At 41.6% G+C, this 25,086-nt stretch overlaps 1 protein-coding gene across 3 annotated transcripts; it reads right to left on the bottom strand.

Moving 5' to 3' along the window:
• Positions 1–179: 179 nt before the first annotated feature.
• On the bottom strand, positions 180–24,646 carry pikfyve (phosphoinositide kinase, FYVE finger containing). 3 transcript variants are annotated; one of them, XM_086144805.1, is made up of 43 exons: positions 24,538–24,646; positions 23,161–23,360; positions 22,033–22,200; positions 19,694–19,803; positions 19,385–19,556; positions 18,715–18,922; positions 17,848–17,874; positions 17,525–17,614; positions 14,089–14,245; positions 13,829–13,986; positions 13,435–13,546; positions 13,101–13,248; positions 12,802–12,966; positions 12,595–12,657; positions 12,366–12,495; positions 11,531–11,711; positions 11,359–11,433; positions 11,134–11,241; positions 10,905–11,045; positions 10,689–10,815; positions 9,078–9,916; positions 8,602–9,006; positions 7,964–8,064; positions 7,820–7,891; positions 7,544–7,715; positions 6,450–6,628; positions 6,118–6,231; positions 5,927–6,035; positions 5,701–5,855; positions 5,515–5,611; positions 5,245–5,302; positions 5,021–5,146; positions 4,803–4,923; positions 4,097–4,192; positions 3,924–4,004; positions 3,656–3,750; positions 3,497–3,556; positions 3,231–3,407; positions 2,857–2,960; positions 2,637–2,765; positions 1,701–1,962; positions 1,558–1,632; positions 180–758 (listed from the first exon to the last, which is right to left on the bottom strand). In XM_086144805.1, exons 2-43 carry the CDS (start codon positions 23,342–23,344, stop codon positions 643–645), a joined length of 6,267 nt encoding a protein of 2,088 aa, XP_086000931.1. In that variant the 5' UTR covers positions 23,345–23,360; positions 24,538–24,646; the 3' UTR covers positions 180–642. The 3 variants fall into 3 exon arrangements, with proteins under 3 accessions (XP_086000931.1, XP_086000932.1, XP_086000933.1); XM_086144806.1 differs by having other exon boundaries at positions 24,530–24,641; XM_086144807.1 differs by lacking the exon at positions 17,848–17,874.
• Between the last annotated feature and the right edge of the window lie 440 nt (positions 24,647–25,086).

Genomic DNA, 25,086 nt, shown 5'->3' with positions numbered 1-25,086 from the left:
ATACAAGTAATGGGGGAGAAGGGGGTGCTTAAAAACTAAAGTCTTTATTATTGATTGCACACACACCAAACTCTTGACCCCCCCTGCATTGGTGTGCGCGCACACACACACACACACACACACACACACAAACACACCTTCTCTTTCTCTCTCCAAATAAGATGTGGACTTTAAATCCATGTGTTACTATATTTTAATAGTTATTTAGTCTCTGTACATTTATAAACCTTAATTTACATGAATTAGTTTGTTCCCCCAAACAACAGTTAGAGGAACTTGTAAGGGTCCTCTTGAAACAGCAGAGTTTGTAGCATTCATAAAAGATGGAACGCTCCATAGAGGATGATAGGAATTTGATCAAAAAACTTGGAATTAGCAAAAATAAAAAAAAAAGAAAATTAAAAAATAGAGACAGTTTGGTGACGCCAAAGATGCACGGTAATACTGCCCGTGGGAGGAGACTAGATGCTGGATACTGCAGATATTAAAACATTTACAGAGTCCAGTGTGCTTGTGTGGAAGTTTGAGAAGCTCCCACCTCCTTCTTTGAAACTGATTTGAGTCTACAGAGTCTCTGAGCTTGGATGGGCGTTGGCGTGCGTCTGTCTGTACTGTCGCGCCTCTGGGGAATGGACTTGGGACTCAGCAGTTGATGCCTAAGCCGGTCCAGTGGTCGGGCACCATGAGGAAGTACTTGTCCATGGCTTCGCAGAAGCGGGTGCGGTACAGCTCTGGAGAAACCACAGTGGGCATCTTACCTGAAGACAGAAAACACAAAACAAGCATTCACGCACACACGCATGCACAAATTAGAGCCCACTCTGATAGGGTCCACCTACACCTAAGCTAAAGCTGCTGCTGGCTGCATTTCTTAGTGAACTCATTCTAAAGCAGTCTCTTACAACCCTGACAGCAAACATCAAGCTCACAAACAGGCAATAATTTGTGCAACTGCTTTGACTATGACCAAATTCTCAAAAAAACAAAGAGCAGGTAGTGCCTCTCCAGCCCGTGGCTACGGCAACTGGTTGTACTCCTCCTTGACTTCATTGTCTGACGGTTTGGCCAGACAGGAATTTACACATCCTGTGAATGTGCCTTTCAACATAGCTTCAGCTGGAGTCTCTATGCTTCAAGGGGCTATCATGCTAAATGTTTATCCCATGAGGCAAGTCCCATGAGGCAAGTACTGGGTGTTCCTGGGGAAAAAAAACATAAAACTACACATAAGGGAGTGGACTTTTTAACCCCCTCCTTTGTAACAATAGGATGTCAAAATTAAACCAACCTTTTTTTTTTGTTTTTAATTCAATATTAGCATCTAACCAGGCAAGAGGCAATATAATAAGAAGATGGATTGACCCCCCCCTTTTGGCCAGATAGCTTTGGAACCGCCTTTAGGTCTAAAACATGAATCATTTTGAATATCTCAATGACAGCTGTTAGACCTTTAATTGACCTTTAACTCTCATGTGTAAGAGAATGAATGTGAGACAAAGTTTTTGTTTTTTTCTTCTTCTATTACACAGAGAATTGCAGAGCTGGAGTAGCACCTACCTTGACCCCCGAGTATTCCAGTGGATTTGACGACCATTTCCAGTCTCTTGTCCCAGGTGAAGGTCCTGATATAATCTGCAATGTGTCATAACAATGTCAGAAAAAATAACAAAATTTCAAACTTAGGAGATTCCTGGTCTTACCAATAATCCCAACCACCAGCTGGTCAGTAGCATCGTCTCTCCCGACCAGGAGGGAGTAGTCGATGATGAGGTGGCTTGACAGGAAGTAAGCATCGCTGTGTATGGCTGCTCGGAGGATGGATTTGCAGTGCGAGCGAATGTAAAGGGGGTTGTCGTGGATCAGTTTCAGCAGGTTCTCGTCCAGGAGCACCACCTCGCAGCTCTCCTTTCCTGAGTCAGTCTTCACGTTGCGATTTCTCAGTGACCCTTTAAGGTCGAACACCTGAAAAGATGTTTGCCAGGAGGTAAGAGGAAGAACAAAGTTCAAACTAAGAAGAAGGTTTGGAATTAGACCTGCGCAGGCCCAGAGCCTTTTCAGACACTAAAAGTTGGTGTGGAGGACCTGAACTTCAGACAGCTGATGAAACACAAACATAGAGATCTGATTTGAAGCCGCCAAAGTCCATTGAACAGACAGACTGCTCAAAGTTTCTGGTAGATGTCTGAGAGCAAAGCACAAACTGCGGTTTGTTGGGCTCTGTTAACTGTGTTTTGTATTTAGTACTCCACTTTCCTGCCTTCTGACCAAAAATTAATGCCTCCTTCATGTGAATGAAGTCACTTTCCATCAGCTGCTGACAGCTGGAGCCTCACAGGGTACACAGGGCAGTTCCGCTTACTCACTGATTATTAAAACAAACTTCTTTTTTTCTTGCTGAAGCAAAACAGCAAACAACTTACACGTTAATTGGCAAAAGTCTGATTGTAGAATATACTGGTACATAAAAAAAATGTCATCCCAAAAAACTATTTAAAATCTCACCAGCATCAAAAGCATCACTTTCCAGAAACAACAGTCCAGCCTGTGACTTGGCACCCGACACTGATCAGGTCAAAGGCAAACTCGTGGCGGGTTTGTTCCACACTGTTGTGGCTGAGGTGGATGCCAAGTCCTACCTGAGCCATCTTCCGTCCGTAAAAGAGGTTCTCCATCACGAGCAGGTCCAGTTTCTTCTCCGTGTTGTTCTGGGAGTTCTTATAACCGATGCGGTAAACACCCAGGATCTTTGCCAGCGCTGTTGGTCTCTACAACCAACGTGAGCTCGGTCAGTCAGGGTGGAAGGTGTTGGGGAAGGGGGAGACAGTGCTGTGTAGATGTTTTTTTAAAGACACATACTTTCTGTTGCACGGCTCCTGTGATGTAGGTGAAGTAGTGAGGTGCAAAGTCCAGGAAGGACTGGACCTCAAGCCTGGGCATCTGCTTCAGGATGAAGCGATCATCTGATGCAAACGTGAGAGAAAAAGGTTCAGAGGCAATGATCCAATCCCATGTCTACTGCTACCTCAGGTGCTAGGTTTGGAGATACTTGGTAGCAGCTGCTGTGGCACATTAAATGTCTGACCAATCAGGTACAACATGATGTGTCAGATCCAAAATTGCTAACTGAACCATGACGATCATCAGAGATGACCCTTCACCCCCTTCAACCCCTTTTCCATCAGTAAATAAGCTGTTGCTATTGTTGCCACTTCTTTGTGAGCTCATACAACCTTCTGTTGCATAGAAAACCGCTCCGGACTTTCCACCACGCGCCTGCCAGTTGACACAGTGGGACAGCGAGCGGATGAAGTCCTCCTCTGTGCTCTCCATGATCTCCTCGCGCATCTTTTGGAACTCGTCAGCGTAGTAGATCCGGCAGTAGAACTTGGCATTAGCGTCGGAGAATTCTACACATTTGGCGGGACGGCCATGGTTACCAAGGGCGCGGTAGCAGAGATGATTGATAAGGTGGGTTGAGGTGCTGAAATCAACTCACGTAGTTCAATGTGTGGATTCTGGGTCTGTTTCTTCTGTTTATCTGCCAAGTCTGCTTCCTCTGCGAAAAAGGAGTGTATTTCAACTTAAAAACAGAAATCAACTGTTGCAAAGGCTTGCTGAGTTTGAAAATATTCAACATGTGTTTGTGAACACTTACTGAGAGTTTCAGCTTCAGCGCAGCTGCGACTCTGCTGTGAGGAGGCCGGCTCGCTGGGCCTGGCGGGGCTGCTCTTTGCTCGGTTCTCCCCGGCACTAACAGAAAAGAGACGAAAGCAACATGGATTTTCGTGACCGAAAACAGGTTTTGGCTCCCTGTTTGCATTTCATTTGGTCTTTTCATTTGGTCTATGCCAAGGATTAAATCGACTCGGGTTCCAAGAGACCCTGTCTCATGTGTGCAATTTCACCATGAAAACTGTGGGTACCTGATAGTCTGTGGGGTCTCGTCCCCTCCTGCATTTGAACCCTTGGACAAATCATCCAGTGCTGTTTTATACTCCTTGCAGCTAAAAAGGGAGAAACACAGAATTGTGTAAATACAAATAAATACATTGGATTTTGGGGATACATCGGACTAACAGGCGGGGGGGCGCTCAACCTGAGGGCAAAGGCGATGATGGAGCTCGGCTCCTTCTCACACACTGCAATGGGGACCCGCTCGTGCTCGTACATCAGGTAGTGCTTGTCAGGGTCGCTGAAACACACAGATGAGACGATCACGGAGATGGTTATTGTCTTAGATGAGATGTAAAAGACTGATGGCTCAGCTGTGCTTATCAACAGCAACATTTATTTTTAATATAATACTAATATTATTATATTTTAATATAATATTATATATTTTTATAATAAATATATATTTCAATATTTATTTTTGATATAATGAATTAATAGAATTATTAATTTTATTTTTATACCGTCGTTTAAGGGTCTTTCACTGCATGATCTGACATGCAAACACACATGCGCATCTGTGTAAATGTCTGTTGATACAAAAGCTATTCTGGAGACCAGGTACAAGAAGTTTTTTTTAATGAATATAATTATTGACATCTTTAGGCCAAATGCATGCCACCTCAAGTTTCAAATATTCTGGACAAATAACATTTTTGCCAATTTTCTACTACTTTCAGGCGTGTGTCCTTGGAATTCTGGTTAAAAGAGGTGTAATGTAGGCTGCAGTCCTCCCTGTGTGCCTTTATTCATTATTCATTCATTCATTACTTAGAGCAAACACATAAAATAACCACTTTCATTCTTGGAACTGTTAATTGCTGAGAAACTCAAAGTGCTGCCATACTTACAATGGGAAGGGAATGGGGTTGTAGCTGTTGCCAGGTAGAAAGTTAGCCAGGATTGCCTTCATGGTAGACTTCTCCTTCACCTGGCTGTCAGTGGAGCCCAGCAAGTGTCCGTCAAAGACATCTGAACCCAGATAGATGTGTTAAATAAAGCGGCAGGTTAGTCTACAGAAAGGCTTCTGAGTGTGTGTGTCCCTGTGCTTGTGTATGAGTATTCACACCCTCTGGGATGCTGACAGAGTCTGGTTCAGAGAAGGAAGGGCCAGGGGTGACAGGTTCGACCCCAGTGTCCCCCGGTGATGGCAGAATGGAGGAGATCGAGGGGAACGTGTTGAGGTGTCGGTCCTCTGCCATTGAAAATGCACCAAATTGTCAGCATTTGCAATGTCTCAGCCCTTTAAATCTCTGCCATTAAAACTGAGATTGATTTCATCCTAGGACTCACCTTTCTCACCATTCTGAACCAGAGGAGAGGGGTTGCGGGGGGAGGAATCAAGAGTACTCTGAAATATATACAAGAAAATGTGTATTAACCTAAATTCATGAATGCTTGACCATTCCGTTGCTCATTACGACATCTCATTACGACGGCTCCCTCTCAGCAACTTGGGGAAATTGACATATACCAACTGATAAAGGAACTAGACTTGATAGAGATGTAAAGATTTCCCTAACTTTACTGTGATTGCAGTCCCCAAATTTCCTCTGTACTGACCTTGCTGTCATCAGTGGCGGCCTGACGGTGCCTGCCTGGGCTGGGCGGGACGGACAGACGCTTTCTGCCTTTCTCCTGCTGGAACAAATCTTGCAGCCTGGGGCCATTGAAAAATGGGAGACGCTGAGGATCTTGTTGGGGGAGAAAGAAAGTGGGGGGTTCAAAACAAAATGCTGTAATTCTGACCTGCCGTTCCAAGATTGCAGCATCTCACAGAGAGACTGTTTCTTCATGACAAGTGAATCCAAGATGGCCTGGAGCTGCTGAGGAGAATCCAGGGTGCATGCCTGCAGTCGCACCTGAAGCTTATCGATCCAGCTCCGCAACTCTGCCTCCTCCATCTATTCAGAGTGCAGCAATATTATCACTAACAAACAAGTGTGAGGTCAGGACATCATTGGGAGGAGCTTACATCCTTCTGCGCGAAGAGGTCCTCCATCTTTTCCTCTCGTGTCTTGCTAAAGGTGTCCGTCTTCAAGGAGGTGAGGCGGTCATCAATGGCAAGGTACACCTGAGTGACTCTATAAGCGAAGGAGCAGAAAATTAGGCTGCGACATTATTCATCTTTGTGACGACATAAGGCTGACATGAGGATCTATTTACTTCTGAGAAAAGTCCTTCAAGTCCTGCTGCAGGTTTGTTTTAGAGGGGCCCAGGTTCCTGATAAAAATCTTGGGACGAGGAAGACAGATCTCCAGTAGCCTAACAGGGGTGTAGCTGAGATAGACATACTGAACCTTTAATAAAACAGTACTTCAGACCATTCATAAATATTTGCAACTTCAGACAAGTATGATTTTTTCTGATAACTGTTCTGAAAATAGCTTAGTTTTACAGCTACATTCATAAGCTTCTCTTACCACACCTATCATTACATTTCATCGGGTTAATTTCGGCATGGGGCGCATTAGAAACAAAAACATCACTGGACCAACCTAAAGGAAGCAACCATCTGGTTGTATGAAAAGTATTGGTGGTAGTCTTTGTGGATGGAATGTCCGCAGGGTTCTGCGTTAGCCCTGCGAGTGTACTGATAGCCATAAAAACGCAGCTCCAGATACTTGGCAAAGGACATGGACCATGAGTCATTGGAAAGGGGCACCACTGGAGTCACCTAAAAAAATAAGGAAAGTGTTCAGCTGGAAAGGCAAAGCACATGCCAAAGAATTTCAACAACCCCCAAAAAAGGACTATTCATAGAGATGTGTATTTCTAGGTAAGTGCAGCATCAAAATTAAAGTTATTCGAACAAACGTTGATAATGAGGAGGAGTGCAGAGGTGTGACTGATGAATTTTTGAGTGGAGCAACCAGAACCACCTTCAACTCAAAATTGCCAATACCATTGGAGTACCACTGGAGGTCATGGCGTACAATAGGAGGAACTGGAGGAGACCTATGGTAGCCAGTGTGCTCTTCTCTATAATGTGTTGGTGGGCGGTGCCGAGACTGGCGAGGTCAACAGGCTTCACAAGCTGGTGAGGAAAGCTTGCTCAGTGGTGGGACTAAACTTGGACAGTCTGGAAATGGTGGCTGAGGGGAAGGTAAAGGACAAACTTCGAGCAATCCTGGACAATCCTTCCCACCCCCTGCACAATGAGCTGTGCTCGACGACGGGCAGCTCATTCAGCCAGCGGATCGTCTCACCCAGTGCAGAACTGAACGCTTCAGATGCTCCTTTGTGGTGATGGCTATTAGACTGTACAACAGCACTCTGGACAGAACGAAACTTTGAACGGCCAGAGTCACATCTGTACCACTGGCCACTACCTGGAACACTCACTCGATCACATCACTACTCCTGTCCTCGTGTAGCAGCTTGCTATTACTTTTTATCATTTTACTGTTGTTGTCTCTGTCCTTTTCAATGTCTCTATCTACATTTATATTTATTGTTATTGCTTTCATTTAGTGTCTTGTTACCTGTCCTGCCCTGTGCTACTGCAACACCTGAATTTCTCCTATGGGCATTGATAAAGTATAATTGTACCTTATATTAAACCACAAGGTCATTGCTCATGTTCACTGACCTGCTTACAGATGCGGCACCATGAGTAGTTGAGAATTGTGTGCTGATAACCGGGTACAGGTGAGTCCAGCTCCTTCAAAACAATCTGCACACAGCCGCTGCCATGCACAAACCTACGGATATGGTGCACCATGGGAGTCTCACAAAACATGCCAGGGCACTGGTAAGATGGCCTACGAAAAACAAAAACAATGGCAAATTAAAATGGATTGAGTTGGACACTTCAATCAGTTTTTTTTTTAAATAAACACTCATCTGAGTCATTATTATTTTATACCTGAAACAGTATCTCTCCAGGAACACACCCAGAGAAAGGTCGTTTTTGCCGTAGAACTCCATCGTGACAATCCTGTTGATAAACAAATGCAGTGATTATGGTTTCACCTGAGGGCGGAAAAGTTTACACTGACTAGGGGATTACCATGGGCTGACGCAGGGGTTGGGGGCATTGCTGGACTGAGCAGAGGAGCTGCTGAAGAGCACACATAGTCTCTGATGATTGACAGGATTCAGGCAGTCCAGCTGAGAGAGGAAAAAAAACCCAACACATTTGGATTAAAATGAATGTGCAGCAAGAATAATCAATGCTCAAGGAGGCTGTGATAGTATAACGCCACTTCCACACAAGTATTGGCTTACAAAGATAACAAGAAGAAAGGATTTTGTTTCCCTGCGATGGAAAAAAGTGACTTCGATCTACCATCTTGCGCCATTCATGCGAAGAATGGTCATGGTTCTGAATTGGTAGAAGGCATAAAAAAAAAGATCCCAACCTTAGAATTAAGACGCAGGATTTGATATAAAATAGATTTTATGTATAATTTATGTTTTCATACCAATTTTTTTATACCCAATTCAATTTCATTAAATGTGACTGAAGGCTGAAGCTAAACGTGGTGGTTGTTTGAACATCCTACACAAGGTCTTCCATTGATGCATAGAAACTAACCTTTATTAGAACATAAGAGGCATCCCAACCTATCGGAACCCAAAGTTCATTTCATTCCAGTCATAAATTGTTTACCACTGACTGAATGAACACAAGGTCACTCTCCTTACCTTAGGAGCCAGATTAATTTCATTTTGTTTGCTTGGCTTTTCCTCCTCGCTGTCAGCCTTCAGCAGGGTTTTGACAAGTGGCTCATCAGTTTTACTTTGGCCATTGGCTGGACCTGCTGTGCCAGCAGAGAGGAATGGGTCGACGGCTTCCCGTTGTCGAATCCGCCCCCCCATAGCTCGGTAGTCGGCCAGCATCTTCGCCAAATCCTGACTACTGTTTAGCTGCTCAACTATGCGGGTGCTGGTGAGGCTGTGGGAGGGGAGGACGTCTATGGGCCTTGATGGTGGGCCGCCGTTGAGCTGACCATGGACCGAGTTGGAGGGCACGGATTCTTTAAGGAGCTGCCGTTTTCTGCGTCCATCCAGTTCTTTGAAGTCCTTGTTTAAAAGGGTTGACAAGTAAACCTGTGGGAGAGGGACTGTTAAGGTGAACGCACTAAAACCAAAGCTTAAACTATTTAGAAATTGCTAGATACCTGCTCAGGAAAGTAATCTCTGCTGGGGCAGTGCATGCCAGCGGCAGTGAGAAGGAATGGTTCTTTGAAGGTGATGAAAGGTGAAATGCAGAGGATGATATCCTTCAGCTCCTGCTTGAAAATCGCGGAGATGGACTTCAGCAGGTCATCAGATGAAGTTACTTGCTCTGCAACGAAGAGGCCGGTGTCATCCTGAAGAGGATCTCTGAACAACATTGGAGTTGGTGTTTCCAGACCCTCCTCATCCTCTAAGCTTAATGATTTCCTCTTCATAGGAACACCCTCTTCCCTTGTTTCTCTGTCAAAAGTCTGATCATCTTCATTGAGGAATGGCACAGTTATTGACAGCGGGGGAGCTGAAGGGCTGGAAAATGGCGAGGAGGTCAACGTCTCTGCATTTCCAGGCTCTTCATCTTGGTTTGTGAAGGTAGATGATTTCAGACTCTGTTTTTCTTCTATGCTATCAAGCTCTCCATTGTTGGACGATTGCTCAGTGGGAGGACTTTCATCATCAGCGGCACAGCTGCCGCCAGGTCGTAGCGTCATGTCCAGGCTGTCTTCAGCTGTCTCATTTCCGCTCCCCTCTTTCACCAACCCCTCCTCGGTAGATGTGCTGTCCAGAAGATAGGGGAGAGAGGTGCTCTGGGACAAGCTAGGGGGCATGGCGAACTCATCCATTAGGAATGAGATTTCCAGCTGGGAGTGGTAGGCCACGCACACCATCATCATGATGATCTCCTTGACCCTGGCTAGCTCATACTCAGAGGCACCACGTAGCTTGATTGAACATCCTAGGTGACTGGCACAGCCTTCAAAGAACATCAGGGTTTTCACATCATCTAAACAGGGGAAAGATTGTACTGTATGAGAGGTGAAGTTCCCCAGGCAGATGATTTCATAGAACAGTAGTGTAGAACATACTGATAATAAAAAAAACATGGAAGGTTAAGGTCAATCTGAAATATTCCTCTGTGAGGGCTGTTTTACACCTATGCTTGCTCTGTGCTGGCTTCCTAGTACAATTTGATATTCTTCTCCTTGCTAATAAAGGCCTAAATCACAGGCAGCATCCTATATCGAAGACCTCTTAGAACACTACCACCCAGTCGGATCTCTATATTTCCAGGATAAAGGGCTACACGGGGTCCCTAGAGTCTCTAAAAGCAGAATGGGGGCAAGAGCATTGTTACTAAGCTGCTATTCTTTGAAACGATCTTCCAATCTCCATCAGTGGGCCACACAACCTGTCAGTCCATCAGTGGGCCACACAACCAGTCTTTGTGAAGCATATGCTGAAAACGATTCTTTTGGAGAAATCGTATACTTAGCGCTAGGCTAGCCCCTGGTTATGCTACCATAGGCTTGCTCTCATTCCTTTAACTCTTCCTATCCATTCAAGTGTCATGAGATAATTGTGTTGTGATTTGGTGCTATATAAATAAGACCTAACATGACTTGACTCGCTATTTTTATTTGCTAAACTTCTGAATCCATGAAATGGCATATGTCCGTTTTTATATAGCGCACTGTGGGGTCTCTTTTAGTTGCACAGAACCCTGTGAAGACCTCATCATGGCTGAACATTTACAGTGAGACATCTGTGTTGCTTACTATTAGCCAGGCTGAATGGCTGTGTGTAGAACTTATGGCATGTCCCCAGGCGAGGCTTTGTGAGGAGCTGATCCATGGAAATTACAAGGTCCCCTTGGGTCATTCGACTCACCCTGTCCAAAACTTGCTAAATTGTCAAAGAAGGAAAGTATAATTATAACACCGTAATTAAAAAAAAGCAAATGAATGTCTGTGTTTCACATAAACCCCACTTACTGGTTTAACATTAGTAACCAGTGTGATACCGTGTTCTAACAGCATGTCTTGAGCAATGCGAGACACTGTTTTTTCTACCAGTACGAGGCTCGGACGGACGTCCACAATGCGCTGCACGTAGTTCTTTAAAAACTCCCGTTCCTATGATTAACAAAAAAGTAATCACATATTTCAGGAGATTTTGTGGAAAAGAAAACAAAGCTGCAACTGCTGTGAGAAATGTCCCCACCTGAAGCACAATGGGGTCGATGCAAGTAAACTTGGTCTCCTCCCTGTAAAGATACTCTATCGAGCATTTCAGCATTAGGATCTTTGGATTTTTGATGTAGCAGTTCATCTGGAAACAGACGATGATCTTCCTCATTATTTAGCTCATCACCCAGTAATTATCAATTGTGTCGCTGAACAATACAAATGGAGAAGTTAATGGGTTTCTATCAGCTAACAGCCATACCTTCTTGTGAGCGATATTCTTGGTGCATACAAAGCCGTTTACTACAGTGGAATCAAACTTCCTCCCTCCGGGAATCTGAACCGCAAATGGAGTAATAATTATACATCTATGGCTTAGCTTTGCAAATCTTAGCTTTCCTATGACAGCAAAGTGCTGAGGTTTCCTTCTTGACCTTCTTAATGTGGACCAGCTGACGGATGTCCATGTCATCGTCGCAGTTACGCACATCGGGTCTCACCGTCTGGACCACCTGACGGACGACGGGGACAATGATGTCACGCCACGACAGCGACAGAGACTCGCTGTAAAGCAGCTGTTGCAGCAGTGCCATCATGTGGCTGTGGTTGGCCGAACTGGGGGAAGAGGGATGGTGTTGAAGGGAACAAAACAGAAAAACAACACAAAGAATGGGTCTCTTATTTGGTTTTGCAGCAAATAAAATCAATATTACACTTGCTTTATTGCTCGTGGAATTATTGCTTCATTTTTCAGCTCCTGTGGAATTTACACATTTTTGTTTGCAATTAATTAATACACATCTAAACGTCTAACAGGGAAAATAACAAGAAATTTGTAAATGAGACCTAGTTGAAAGGTTTTCCTTTAAAGTGAGGACTGAGGCTAAATTTATTTTGAAGTTTGAAAACAATACAACCAAAAGCTTCTCTTGGTTTTTGCATTTTTTAAATGCTGAATCATTAGCATCAATGGTAGGAGGTGGGAGGAAGCTGAATCTCATGGTTTTACAGCTGACTTTTATTCATTTTATTTTTACTTTTAATTAATTTACCAAAGGAAGTCTCTTAGAAACCTTCGTTAGTTACAGGATCTCACCCATCCCAATAACTGTTATCAGAATTAAAATCAGAAATACTTCAGTGACTTCCAGAGGAATTAAAACAATTTTGACAGATTATTTTATACAATTAATGATGAAATGAAAGTAAAAACAATTGATAGCTGCTGTACAAGCGCACTGCATATGGATCTGGTTAATGTCCACTCACAGCAGCCTTTCCATGGCCTTCTTCTCGCCGTTTTCCTCTCGCAGCTGGTCTAGGGAGCTGTGATGCCAGCCCAGTGGGGTAAACAGCATCTCTTTAGCCTTTTCCTCCACACGGCGGTTGAACAAAGACTCTAAAAGATCATTAAATCAATGGGAGGATGAGTTTTCATCTTGTCATGCAACCCGGCAAACTTTCTGGTTATATTTGTAAGGAAGCTCCAAGTACCAACCTTTAATGAAGGCATCACTTATGACAATGTTCTGTCCTCCATCCTCAGACACAAGAAATTCAGCTAAAAGAGAAAGTGAAGTCGGCTTTATGTGCTTCTAGAAATAAAGTATAGGAGCAGGAAGCCAATTTGCAGAGCTACGTTACTTTTTAGTGCCTATCTAGTTTCTGGCAGACCACACAGAGACGTATGGTAATATTTATGTACCTTTTTGCTCAGTGGTAGAGGGCACATGCGAATACTTGGACTGCTTCTTAATGTGAAAATTCACATTGTTTTGCTCCATGTTGAGGTTTATGGAGGCAGCTGAGTCACTGTCAACCACTGATTGGAAACTGCTGACAGACGTCCTTTTGCTGGGGCTGGCAGAGTCTGCATAGAGAGGCAGGTCAATGAACTGGAGCTGGAGTTTTATGCCACAGAGGCAAACTAAACTGGACAGGAAGCGGCTGCCATCAAAGCTTCCAAATTACTGCCAGAGTGAGAGTGAGACATGCAAAACGTACTTGGCATGGTGTAGTCGGACTCGTCTGCGAGCTGTTCCGTGTCGCTGTCATCAAACTTGATGTCCTTGAACCACGATGGCTCTGAATGTCCTTCCAGGGAGTTGACACTATCACTGTCTGGAGATGGTGTTTCTGAAAACTCTGTGTTCTAGAGACCAGACAGAGTGAACAAATATACTCCGCACATTTGCAGAATCTGATTGCATGTGTGTGTGTGCAGAAATAGCTCGAAAACAGCTTGAACTGTATCATAATGCAGTTTTAATCTTCTGATGACTTCAAATTTCCCTTTCCTTAGAAATTCAAGATATGCCATTCTGTTAACATAAGTTACCTGAAGGGGGCGGTAGAGTGCATATTCGTCCCTGAAGAGCTGATCATGGTGAGTCACGCAGTCCAGCCATCGACCATCCACTAATGCTTGGCCTATGGCAATAGCCTGGGGCCTGCAACACAAAAAACAAAACACAGGGGTGACATTGTCGATCAAAAGATAAAAAGAAAACAACAACAGATTTTAACTCTTAATAATTACATATGTCTGGGCAGCCAATTATGAAACAAGATTTATGATTTGCTACATAAAAACCTTCACTGGATCTGTCTGACATCAGTTGTGGGGATGTCACCACAGCAATTCTACAAACTAAAAGAAATCTAAAATCTTAGCCTTACAATTATTTTTTGTTTTACAAAGCTCTTCATTATTGGGAGAAGTATGGCAGTACCTTGTGGAAATAGTGCCATTCCTCAGCAGCCAGTTCACAAGCTCCTTTCCCACGATGCAGTTTGGGTAGGTCCTCAGCCAGTACCTGTGGTCCTGGAACTCCATCCCTGTGCTATTATGGCAGATTTTCTTCCACAGGTCCTTCAATTGGGTGGAGTCCTGCAAAAGTTGTGTGTAAGAATTTGATCTTCAAGGAGGCCTTTGCTTAAAGACTGGATTACAAGAGAGTATGAAAATTGAAGGGAATAATAAAGTAGCTACCAGCAAGCTCTTCCTCTCCTCTTCACTGTGGTCCAACTTGATGCCGGTCTTGGTGCCTGACAGAGCGCGGCTGGTTGGTGGACTGACTGAGCTGTCGTAAGAAGGTACCAGGGAGGACCCAGAGCGGTCCAGGGAAAGGTTGGTCACACTTGCAGACCTGTTTCAAGAAAAATTAAGGAAAACTCATTTTTTTTCTTTGAGGTTTAATGGCGGTTGGCATTGCATGTCTTCCTTGACCTTCTCAATTATCTCAATTAACAATTAGTCCACTGATCAGTGTACATAACCTAACATTCATCAAATTGCTCTGCCATCCAGATTGTGTTGGACTGTCCTTCACTTGTGTGAAAATAAGAATCACTTTTCATGCTACAGAAAAATCACAAAGGCGAGAGAGCCATCTCTTTTGCCAAATTGTCTGTTCCCTCTTTCCAGTGATTCCTAAGTCTGACACAAACTTTTATCAAAGGTCCATTTTCCACTTTCTAAACAGATAATGAATTGTCAGGCATTTTCTGAGAAACTGTCACTCTTCTCCTGTGAGGTATTTCAGCAGTTGACATCCTGAGAGGTGCATCGGTATCTCATTCGAATTCTCTTTTTTCTCAGCAGTGACGTGCAGTTAGTAGAGGCAGGTGAGGCCGGGCCTCACCTGGCATCATGGAAAGAAAAAAATGTAAAATGAAAAAATAAATTAAATGGTTAATTTATACAGTGATTTGTACTATAAAGTTATTTTCCACCCATCTTCACAATTTTTAGTAGTTTTTGTTCCAAAATTGCTGGAAAAAAAAATCACATTTAGCATTTAAATATGAAGAAGAGACATGCGGTGACAAGGCAACCAGCGGAGCCCACTATGGATTGCGCAATGATTCTGCTAACTGTGCTGCCATGCTATGCTGCTGAGACCATATTGCTGTCTCTGTGGATGTCACTATTAAAATTTTCAAACACTTCAAGCACAAGTATATGAAATAAATGTCCATACTTTGGCTGATATAATTTGGCTGTATGATTTTTTTAGTCAACAACTGTAATGTGTTTCTCGTGCCGAACGATCGTAAAGCGACAGCGAAGACACACTAAGTGGGGTACGCAGTGACAGGGCCTCATGGTAGGGGCACTGGTGATCCCAGGGATCCCTTTTACTACTCGGCTAAAGAATAATAGAATTTGCAATAACAAGCTACAGTAAACACTTTCCAAGTCAAATGCAGCCATCCAGTTAATTTTTTCCTCTTGCTTGGCTTTATTTCCAAAATGGAGGATTACACAGCTAAATTGAAAGAATTTTCTAAACTGGACTTTCAATTGAAGCAGGAGATGATAAGTAAGGGAAGACCGACATCGGAGCTAACAGATTTGCTTCAGACTATGAGACAGAAGACTTTTCAGAAGACAGGTCTTTTCAAACGGAGTGGTACACACGAAAAGACTGGCAGTGTAGATGTCCAGTTAGAAAGCTCCTTTTCTGCTTTTCCTGCCTTCTTTTTTCAACTTTTGACAATGTCTGGAGTCAAATGGGATATTGTGACCTGAAGAATCTGCAAAGAAGCCTAATCAAACATGAGCGGTCGGCCACTCAAATTCAAAGTCAAATTGCACCAAAAACATTTGGGATGTCCAAGATATATTTGTATACACACATACATACACGTATATGTATATACATATATACATATACATACACGTATATGTATATATACATATATCTATACATAGATATATGTATACACACATATATACATATACACTAACACACACACATATATATGTGGGTGTGTGTGTATTTATATATACACACACACACACACACACATATATATATATATGTGTGTGTGTGTGTGTGTATGTATACATATATATATACATATCTTCTGATATATACATATATCTGATATATATCACTCTCCAATTGCTGCTTTCAACAGCTGACTTAAAACTGATTTCTTTTGGTACCAAATTGATTTTGAGGTTTTTGAGATATCACCTGTATCCCCTTTGGAACTGTTATTACTAACAGATTCTAAGGAAGCATGTGAAGGGCCTGACTCACTCACGTGAGGCAAGACTTGACACTATCTTCGGCTCTTGGCTTTTGACCAGTTCCCAACACTGGTTTCAAACATGTACTTTAATGGGAATTATACTGAATCGTGTTTGTGTTTTTATTTCTCTTCTTTGTATTGTAGTAATTTTGCCGTATTACAATATCCTTCTCATACATTATATAGTTTAGACCAGGGGTGTCAAACTCAAGGCCCGTGGGCCGGATTAGGACCGTGAACAGGTTTAATCCAGCTCGCAAAGCTAAAAAAATACCAGGTTTGAGGAGTGAATTGAACAATAGGTACATAACAGTAGTTCATATGTCATGATTTTACGGATCCGGCCCACCTTAGAATAGATTTTCCCCCATGTTGCCCCTGAGCTAAAATGAGCTTGACACCCCTGGTTTAGACTGACTTATTTTCTTCTGATTTCAACTTTTGTCACATAGTCTTGTCTTGCTTCTTTTAGTTATTTGTTTGTCTTCGTGAGTATCCTACTCAGTCAATCAAGGCAGGTTATGAATATAGTTTTCAAAAAATGCCAAAAAACAAAGTGATCATTATGACAATGCTTATTCATTTATTCTTTAAGAAAAAAAATTAAATTCACCAAATCACTTTGAAACATTCAAGGCAATTATGGGTTAAAAAAATGTCAGGTGAAAATACTATTCGTTCTACAATGTGAATGTGAATGTGAATGTGAATGTGAATGAATTCTATCTTCTTTACCTTAGGGTTGTACACTCCCTTCACTCCACCCGACCCCAAGATTTTGAACTCTGTCTCTTCACTCTCTAAAGAGTGACACCCCCCCCCACCCACCCCTGTCTGCTGTGACATATTTATACATTTCAGTCTTCATTTTGTCAAATGTCTGTCATCTTTTCACCTGATCAGTAGTTTGTATGTGTGTGCACTTTATACCTTATAGTTTAATGTATTAGTGCACTTTACTGTTTAATTTGCACTCTATTATTAATATTATTTTGTTAATTTCAGGTCACTGTAGGATTGTGAGAAACGTCTTCTTGATTCCCCTGTATGTCTAGTACATATGGAAAAATCAAAGTCAAAGTCAATGTCAAAGTCAAAGCTGACTACACCTCCAGCCATCACTCTAGTTTCACCTAGCCTCCATGTTTCATACGTCTGAATGCAGTTTGGACTTTAAGGGAATTGTTATGAAAATGTCTCCAGGTGCTGGAAATCTCCCGTCTCTTTTTCGCCCGCTTATAGATAAAAACATATTTCATTAATGCAATCCAATTAACTGATACAAGTCACAGATGGTGGGTAGGACGAATCTCCAACTGCTGTGCGAGACACTGATCATGTTGATCTAACAGGAAAGGTGGAAAAATAAACAGTGTTTGACTAACCTCTTCCTTGTAGGTGATTTTCCAACATCTTCTTGTAAGGATGTCAGTCTAGATGCCAGACCACTGCTCTGAGATTCCTGGTGAATCATACTATATTTAAAGAAAACACAAACACGCAAAATTATATATTTGTCTGCTATGATCTTATGTCTCATTTGTCATTTAACCCAGTGTGATTTATTATGATGAAATTTGAGCATTCAACACTATTTACTTACAGCTCTAGAAAGCATTAGCCTTCACTCACAGAAAGCTTAAGCTCAGTGAGATGTGAAAAATGAAGGGGAAAAAAAACCCAACAACAAACAAACAGCAAAACTCACGTTTTTCTCATCCCAATAGGAGTTTTTCTATGCCAAGAGAGAGAGGACAGATATTTTCTTTGAGGCAGGTTGACAGAGAATATAAGCAGGGAGCATTTCGTTAACACTGCTAACAGCAATACAGGCATGTTGGAGAAAATGTTTCAGCAAATAACTGCATTATTGGAAAACTTCCCCAAGCATTCATTTCACACTTTGCGTGCTTCCGTGCATGGCTAATCAAGTCAGCAAGCCAATCAACAATTCATTAAAAATTACTTCATAATGATGCCATAATGTTGCTCCCTACTGTCTGCATTTAAGTTCTTAAATAATAAGTTTTCAAACTGAAATATTGTTTACAGTCAAAGTTTCAGGGTCACGTGCTGTAAAAATGTGCGTATAATGTTCTAGTTACATCACTTGTCCTACTTGAGTTAACAAAATTCAGAGATTAAGGGCAAAACCAGGCCTGGATTATTTTGACTGGATATAGAACTCATTGCTATAGCCTGAATTTTTCCATGCACAAGATACAGTACAAATAAACACACCCTGACGTAGCAAACAGCATAAAAACTAGGAGAAAAGAATAGGACAGTGCTTTTAGCAAGAAAAATAAGGCCCAACATGACAGGCAACTCAAAACTAGGAGTGGCTGACAGCTTTGTTATGAAGAGTTTGGTGGTAGTAATATGTGCTGAGGAATAACAGTATGAAACCAGAGTGTAAACAAAGACGACATGCAGAATCTCTACTCGGTAATCCAAACACAAATTGTAGTTTGATTGAATTCATCAATCTGATATGAGAGCTTATCAAAGAGGCATTAAGCCAAGATTTTTGAGACGTGACTTGAAATAAATGTCAAAGACTGCGCATCATCACCTCTGCCAGGTTAGGTCTTCCTCCAGGAAGATATTACGGCTTGACTTCCGCCCGCCCACAGGTGTCCGAGGCTCGCTGGGTTCCAAAACGCACACTGAGCAGGAGGAATCAGACAGGACACTCAGGTCCTCTCCGATGGTGCTGGAGTCGGCTGAGTGAGCATAGCTTAGTGCCAGCTTACGGCAGTACGTGCAGGCCCGTAGGTCACCTGGATACACAAAGAAAAGGCAGAGGACAGAAAACAATAAAGAGACAAACAAAGAGACATGGGGGACAGGGAGGAAAAGCAAAGCAAAAGGTGCATTATTTCCATCCTCTCCACTTCATGGGACAACAAAGTTGCCATTATTGCATGTTAAGACAATGTATGCGCAAATTAATGCAAATTAGGCTGATGGGACATGAAAAACTTCACTATCCCCTCAATTGGTACCTTGAACTAGCTGGGTGAAAAGGTTTTTGGTAATTGAGTTCTAAAAAATATCTTACCAAACTGCTGACTAAGCAGGAAAAGCCAGTTAATAGATAGTAATAGCCAGATAATGAAAATTTAGCACCTGAGACTTCTGGCTGAAACACTGTTCCTCATTTATGGGTAGATTAAATGGCTTGCTAAAAAAATCCTATGCTTTATTTGCACTCTGACCAGCTGTGTTGGTCATTAGGTCACCTGTGTAGCCCATGAACTTTCCCGGGATTTCCTGGTTGCAGCAGCGGCTGCAGAAGATCTGTCCACAAAGGCGGCAATGATGCCGCCGGCGGAAGGTGGTGAACTTCTCGTTGCAGTCATAGCACTCCTTGCATTGACTGTCTGGCATCCAGTACTGCTTCAGATCACTGTCCTGCAGGGTCAGGAGCAATCACAGCACAATGTTTGACCACAAGCCAGTGCATTACAGTTGCAGTTTGGCTTATAAGCTTCACCAATTCTGATGTTATGTGCCCAGAAAAAGTCTTGAGCTCATTTCAATTGGAATACCTGGCTCTTTCCCTCCATGATTTCCTTCAACCTCTTCAATGCTGTGCGGAGCTGCACGGCCGTACGAGGGTCATGGTTGTTTAGAGAAGTGTCCAACTTCCTGTTACCGTCTAAAGGTGTGAATGTAGACAGAGACAGACAAACAGAGAGAGGGCACAAATAAACGAAACAGTCGAGAACTAATGTTGTGCTCTCAAGTTGTCCACTGTGAAATACACAGCTGTGTTAGAGCTCAGTGGTCTCATCATAGCAAATTGAACCATTACAGCTAGGTGACAAACATTTGATATTGCATAATAACTTAATAACTTCCTCTTAGGTTGCAAATGTGAATTAAGAAACCACATGATGTGATCGATAAAATAAACTGGGCAAGAATTAAAAAAAACAAAAGCAACTTGAATTGAAATGTTAGCTCTGAAACAATTCATGACAAACGTAATTTCAAACATTAGTACTGAGTGAGAAATAAACCAAAGTCAAATAGAAAGCGCTTTGTTCGGAGCAAAAAAAACAAACAAAACAGAAAAAGTCACGCACACCTGCATGCACTCAGATACACAAAAAAGGAATTTGTGTAAGGGCATTCTTTCACAAACAGTTGTTTTAGTCAAGCTAAAAGCATCTTTAGTAAACCACACAGTGCACAAGACCCTCACCTGGCCAATCCACTGTAATCAGAAAAGACATAAGAACGAATGTTACAGCCTTTCATATGACATGCATTCATGTTTTCTGTTGTTTATAATTTATTACTGTTCAATCCCAAAAAATTAAAATCTAAGGGACTTTTGCACTCTGAAAGACAGGATGGATTTCGGGGGTCATGCTTTCATTGACTCAATCAGCCTGCCTGTTGTCCTCTCTTCATTTAAATGCGATAGTAGAAAAAAAAAAAAGAAGAAAAAAAAAACTTCTGCAAGAATTGTAACACCTGGGGTCTCATCTACCTCAAGCTTAAATAAAAATCATGAATTGCTATCATGAATCATGAATTGCTAGCAATCTCATATTTCACATAGGGCCCTGAGATGACCACAAACACTCATATGGTGCTTCAGACTCCCGGACTGTGGCCAGTCATTACATTCCACCTCCCAGTTATCAGTCCTGACCATGGTGAAACACTCTGGGTCACTGTTTGGTCCAGATTACTATCTGTCAGTCAAATTGCTGTAAACATGTAAATATAGCTGCTTAATGCTTGTTTTTTTTCATGGTTCGCTCCCATGATCCCCCAAAAAGGACCACTGATCATCAGCTGCATTGGTGTAAACATTCATGAAACGCAGCTCCCTGACCGTTTATAATGTGTGGTGTACTTAAAGTGTGGATGGTACGTGTTTTTATCAATTATTTCTTTCTGAAATCTACTTTAGACAAATATGTGAAACCCTTGTTACTCTTTTTTTGTAGTTTATTTCAATAAATATTAATGTAATTTAAATGGCAACTTGTTAACTATGCCACATTCTTGCTAATTGGATCATCTCTACAGTATCATATTTAAAATAAATAAATAGATTATTAGATTCTAAGGCTTTTTAGCTGAAAATTTTCCCCAAGATATCACAGAATAAAAGTCTTGCTTCTTATGTTGCAATTATAAAGAGGGTTTCATGATCAAGAATTAAGCCAGTCATCCTAGAGTTCCAAAAGTGCAACATGATGAAAGGGCCAATTTTACAAGCAGAGCTGCAGATGAATTTGAAAGATCTTGCTTGCTGTGCTATCAGCAGCCACTGATAAGTTATTCATTACACAACAGAGGGTTTACAATTCAAACAATTATAAGGGTTTCACATAGTAGATAAAGCAGTCAATGACTGAGTGACTCAAAGGACATGCATTTGCTTGATAAAGATAAATCTATGTATTGTGTTGTTACAATTAGTGAAATATCTTACATTTCAACTTCAGACCCTATTAAAAATTAAAAAGTCAAAGAACTAACTATATCTATATTAACCCTACTACCCTATTAACCGCAAGCTGAGACTGTATGATTGTATGTATGAAGAAAATCTTAACACATTTTACATAACCAGACTCATAAAGTCAATAAAATATACACTTTAATTCCATAATGTATTGTAGATCATTTATTCGCACAAATATAAGCCCACAACAAAACCTGCAAACAATTATCAAGAACAGCTTTTTAACATTTAAGAGCTTGCCTTACCACTATAGCAGAAAATGTTGCTGAAGGCTGAAAAACACTGAGAAGGCTACACTGGTTATCCGTCACAGGCCAGAGTACTGATAAAAGACGGCTAAGGCTCTCTGATGAAGCAGCCAAGGAGCACAGTTTCTACACTAGAGCAGCGTGTTTTTACCGGAGGCGATGGAGGTACGTCGGATGTGCTCGGTATGTTGTTTCCGATGCATCCTTGAGCCGTAGATGGAGAGGGAAGGACTAGAGGACCAGCTCCTCCTTTCTGACTGAGGGGAAGGGGCCGGCACATCCGGCTTCTCTGAAACTGTGGAGGGGGGTCTACCGTCCTCTAAAGATACACAGACAGGAGACAGGATGTTAAAGAAGGAAAAATTCTCAACACAATAATGACTCCACTGTTGTGTATTTACTCTAATTTACTCAATTGGAGTTTACTTTAAGGGTGTTTCCTAAAAAAGTAAGAAATTAAACTGATTCAGTGAACAATTCATGCTGGAACCAATCACAGATAAACAAACTGTCTTCATATATAGTGAGAGTTTTCCAAATATCAAAAAGTATCTCCTTGACATTGATGTTGTTGAATAAGGAAACTATCACAAATGTAAAGGATAATTTCATTAAAAAAAAGAAAGTAAAAGAAAATAAGCTGAGTTGAAATAGATGAATTGACCTGATATTTCACAACAAACAAGTTAAATTAACTGCACCTCATGAGCAGAAATGAGAATAAAGCGGATGGATCAACAAATAATTAAACATTAAACAAAGATGTGATTTAACATATAGCAAACTAAAGCCAGTCTTCAAGAAGTTCCCAAATAATTTCTTGTCCCATTTATTTAAAAAACATGTCAGCAGAGGCTATTTATATTCTGACCCATTTGGTCACAGTAAAGGACAGCAGGACATAAAGACATGTGAGTCATGTGCCTCAAAGCTTCGTGGCCCTGGCAAGGGAGGGAATTCCCATCACATCAACTCATGAGACTACAACTAATTACTGTACCGTCAGAGAACTGTGATGATATATTTTGTTTACTGGGAGCTTCAAGGTGAATTAATATAATTTCAGTATTTTTCTTTTAAATAAGTTTAACGTGGCACAATCTGTTTCTCTCTTGTGGCCACATTCCCTTACCTTTCAATCATTGGAAATAAGTATCATAAGAGTACTTTCATCATGTGGATATTGAGTAACATTAAAGAAGGGACCCTTTCATTGCACGGCAACATATACAAGCTCGTATGTGTCCGCAGATGTCTGCGACGGATGTGAATCGCTGACCTTTGTTGTTAAAGCGAAACAGGTTGACAAACGAGCTGTATGCTGAGCGGAGTGGAGGTTCATCCTGTTCTGGAGTGAGTGGTTTGAAATGGGTCAGATGCGAGGGGCTGGAGGGAGAGATGACAGGTGGCTCAGAGCTCCAGTCCGTGGAGGATGAAGATGAGGACTTGTCATAAGCAGCCATGTTGCTGCTACTCCACCTACAGAGGCACCGACATTTGTAAAACATTCCTCATACACATGTTACTGTTTGGAAAAACACACAAATCAATAATGAATGCCACTCTTTTGATATACATATAGTCTCACTGTGACAGAAAGATCAAATGAGATAGTAATGTGGTTATGCATTGAAATACGTGTCAAAAAAGAAGATTCAAATGCCACATTGTAATGTATTGCACAGTATGATTTCGATATGTGTGGCTACACGTACCCTAAAACGAGAGTAAGAATGAGGCAGTTACAATGCTGTATTATAGCTTTATAACTCACTCGCGAATTCGCGTGGCTATTACTGACAGCAGTTGAAGGACAGCTGCTTTTTCAAGCATCACAAAAGATACCGTTTTATGATTAAAAATACGTCAACAACACACGATACTATTCAAGTAACGAATTAAACCTACTTCTCTATGAAGATAGTATGAAGGAGTGGGCAGGATAGTTACTTTTTTGAATATGAAAATAAAATAAAACAAGAAAACGTGTATGGGACGACACAACCCGTTAAGGTCTTTACCTGACTGACTCATGGAAGACCGCTTTAAACATGTCACGCTATCTGGGGTATTGTAACGTTACCGAGTGAAAGCAGAAGCAGCAACATCACGTTCTCGTCTCGTCATGTGATCATAACAGGCCTTTCCGTGTCGCTATGCCCTACTCGTTTGACAGCTAAGAAGAAACTCTTGACATAGTCACACCAATAAAACACAATTAGACTTATCTGCGATGGTACTCTGCAACGGCACTTCTATTTCTCTAGAAAACTGGTTTGTAAGCTAATATTAGCCATCACCTGTAACCACTTCCGCCCTTTTCTCATTGACGTTATAACTTTGTTGTTTCAATACTTCGCATCCATTTTCAGTGCGGAACGTACGTGCACATTTTAAAATCGTGTGACTGCTGTTTTATTGTATAACGCCTTTTCGGTATTTAGTTTAACCATGAAACTATTCACAAACACAATGGCAAACTGTAGTAAGCTAATGCCTGGCGCCTTGTACGCTACAGCTGTTTTTAGCCAGGCTAGTTGACTTTAGCGCTTGCTAAGTGGCCGCTAAGTAAACAGCCTACATATGAATTGCGCATTTCCCTCACGACAAAGCCTTCAATACCATCACAGGAAAAAAATGAAGCTTACCCATTTACCTATGATTTTGACATCGGTGGCAGAGGCCCTAAAACCTTTAAATATTGGCAAGACCAGTCAACTCAAGACAAGCGTTGAATGTGAATAGGCATCACAAGCCGAGGCCAGAGTCGGAGATATCTATTGGTTTAGTTGCCGTAGTTACTGTTCAATTGCGCATGTCTGACTGTAACAACTCTAAAATTAACCAGCCAAATATTGCTCTAAATCATTTAATTTTTGTTGCAGATAATGTATAAATTCCCTAATATGTCGTGAAGATAATAGAATTTGACTCCTTAGTCACTTGGGCAAAATAGGGTACCTTGTAAGCGTAGCACATTTATTTTTTTTGATTCTTAAAAGAGCCGGTTTTCATATTCGTAGTATAATTTTTAATTTGGTGAGTAATGTGACAGTGTAAGCCATGTCTGATTCATGTAAAGTAACCACTACCACTGTCTAAAACGCTCATGAAAATTGAGCTGTGAAATCTTCATTGCTGATTGTTGCACAGACACAGACACATCGAATATGAATCGCAAAATTGGGAGAAGAAATAAAAACAC

This window comes from Fistularia commersonii, chromosome 4, assembly GCF_037954325.1.
Source record: "Fistularia commersonii isolate RoL2024-O1a breed Wild chromosome 4, RoL_Fcom_v1.0, whole genome shotgun sequence".
Classification (NCBI taxonomy): domain Eukaryota; kingdom Metazoa; phylum Chordata; class Actinopteri; order Syngnathiformes; family Fistulariidae; genus Fistularia; species Fistularia commersonii.
Note: the sequence above shows the minus strand (reverse complement) of the source record. Positions and strands in the feature narration are given on the sequence as shown.

Excerpts from the sequence above, each read along its gene's own strand:
- pikfyve (XM_086144805.1), bottom strand. The coding sequence starts at position 23,344 with ATGGCTGCTTATGACAAGTCCTCATCTTCATCCTCCACGGACTGGAGC. Across the intron at positions 9,917-10,688 it reads GCCATTCAGCCTGGCTAATA|ATGATGTGAAAACCCTGATG; the intron begins GTAAGCAACACA and ends TCCCCTGTTTAG. Across the intron at positions 2,961-3,230 it reads GGTTTTCTATGCAACAGAAG|ATGATCGCTTCATCCTGAAG; the intron begins GTTGTATGAGCT and ends CGTTTGCATCAG.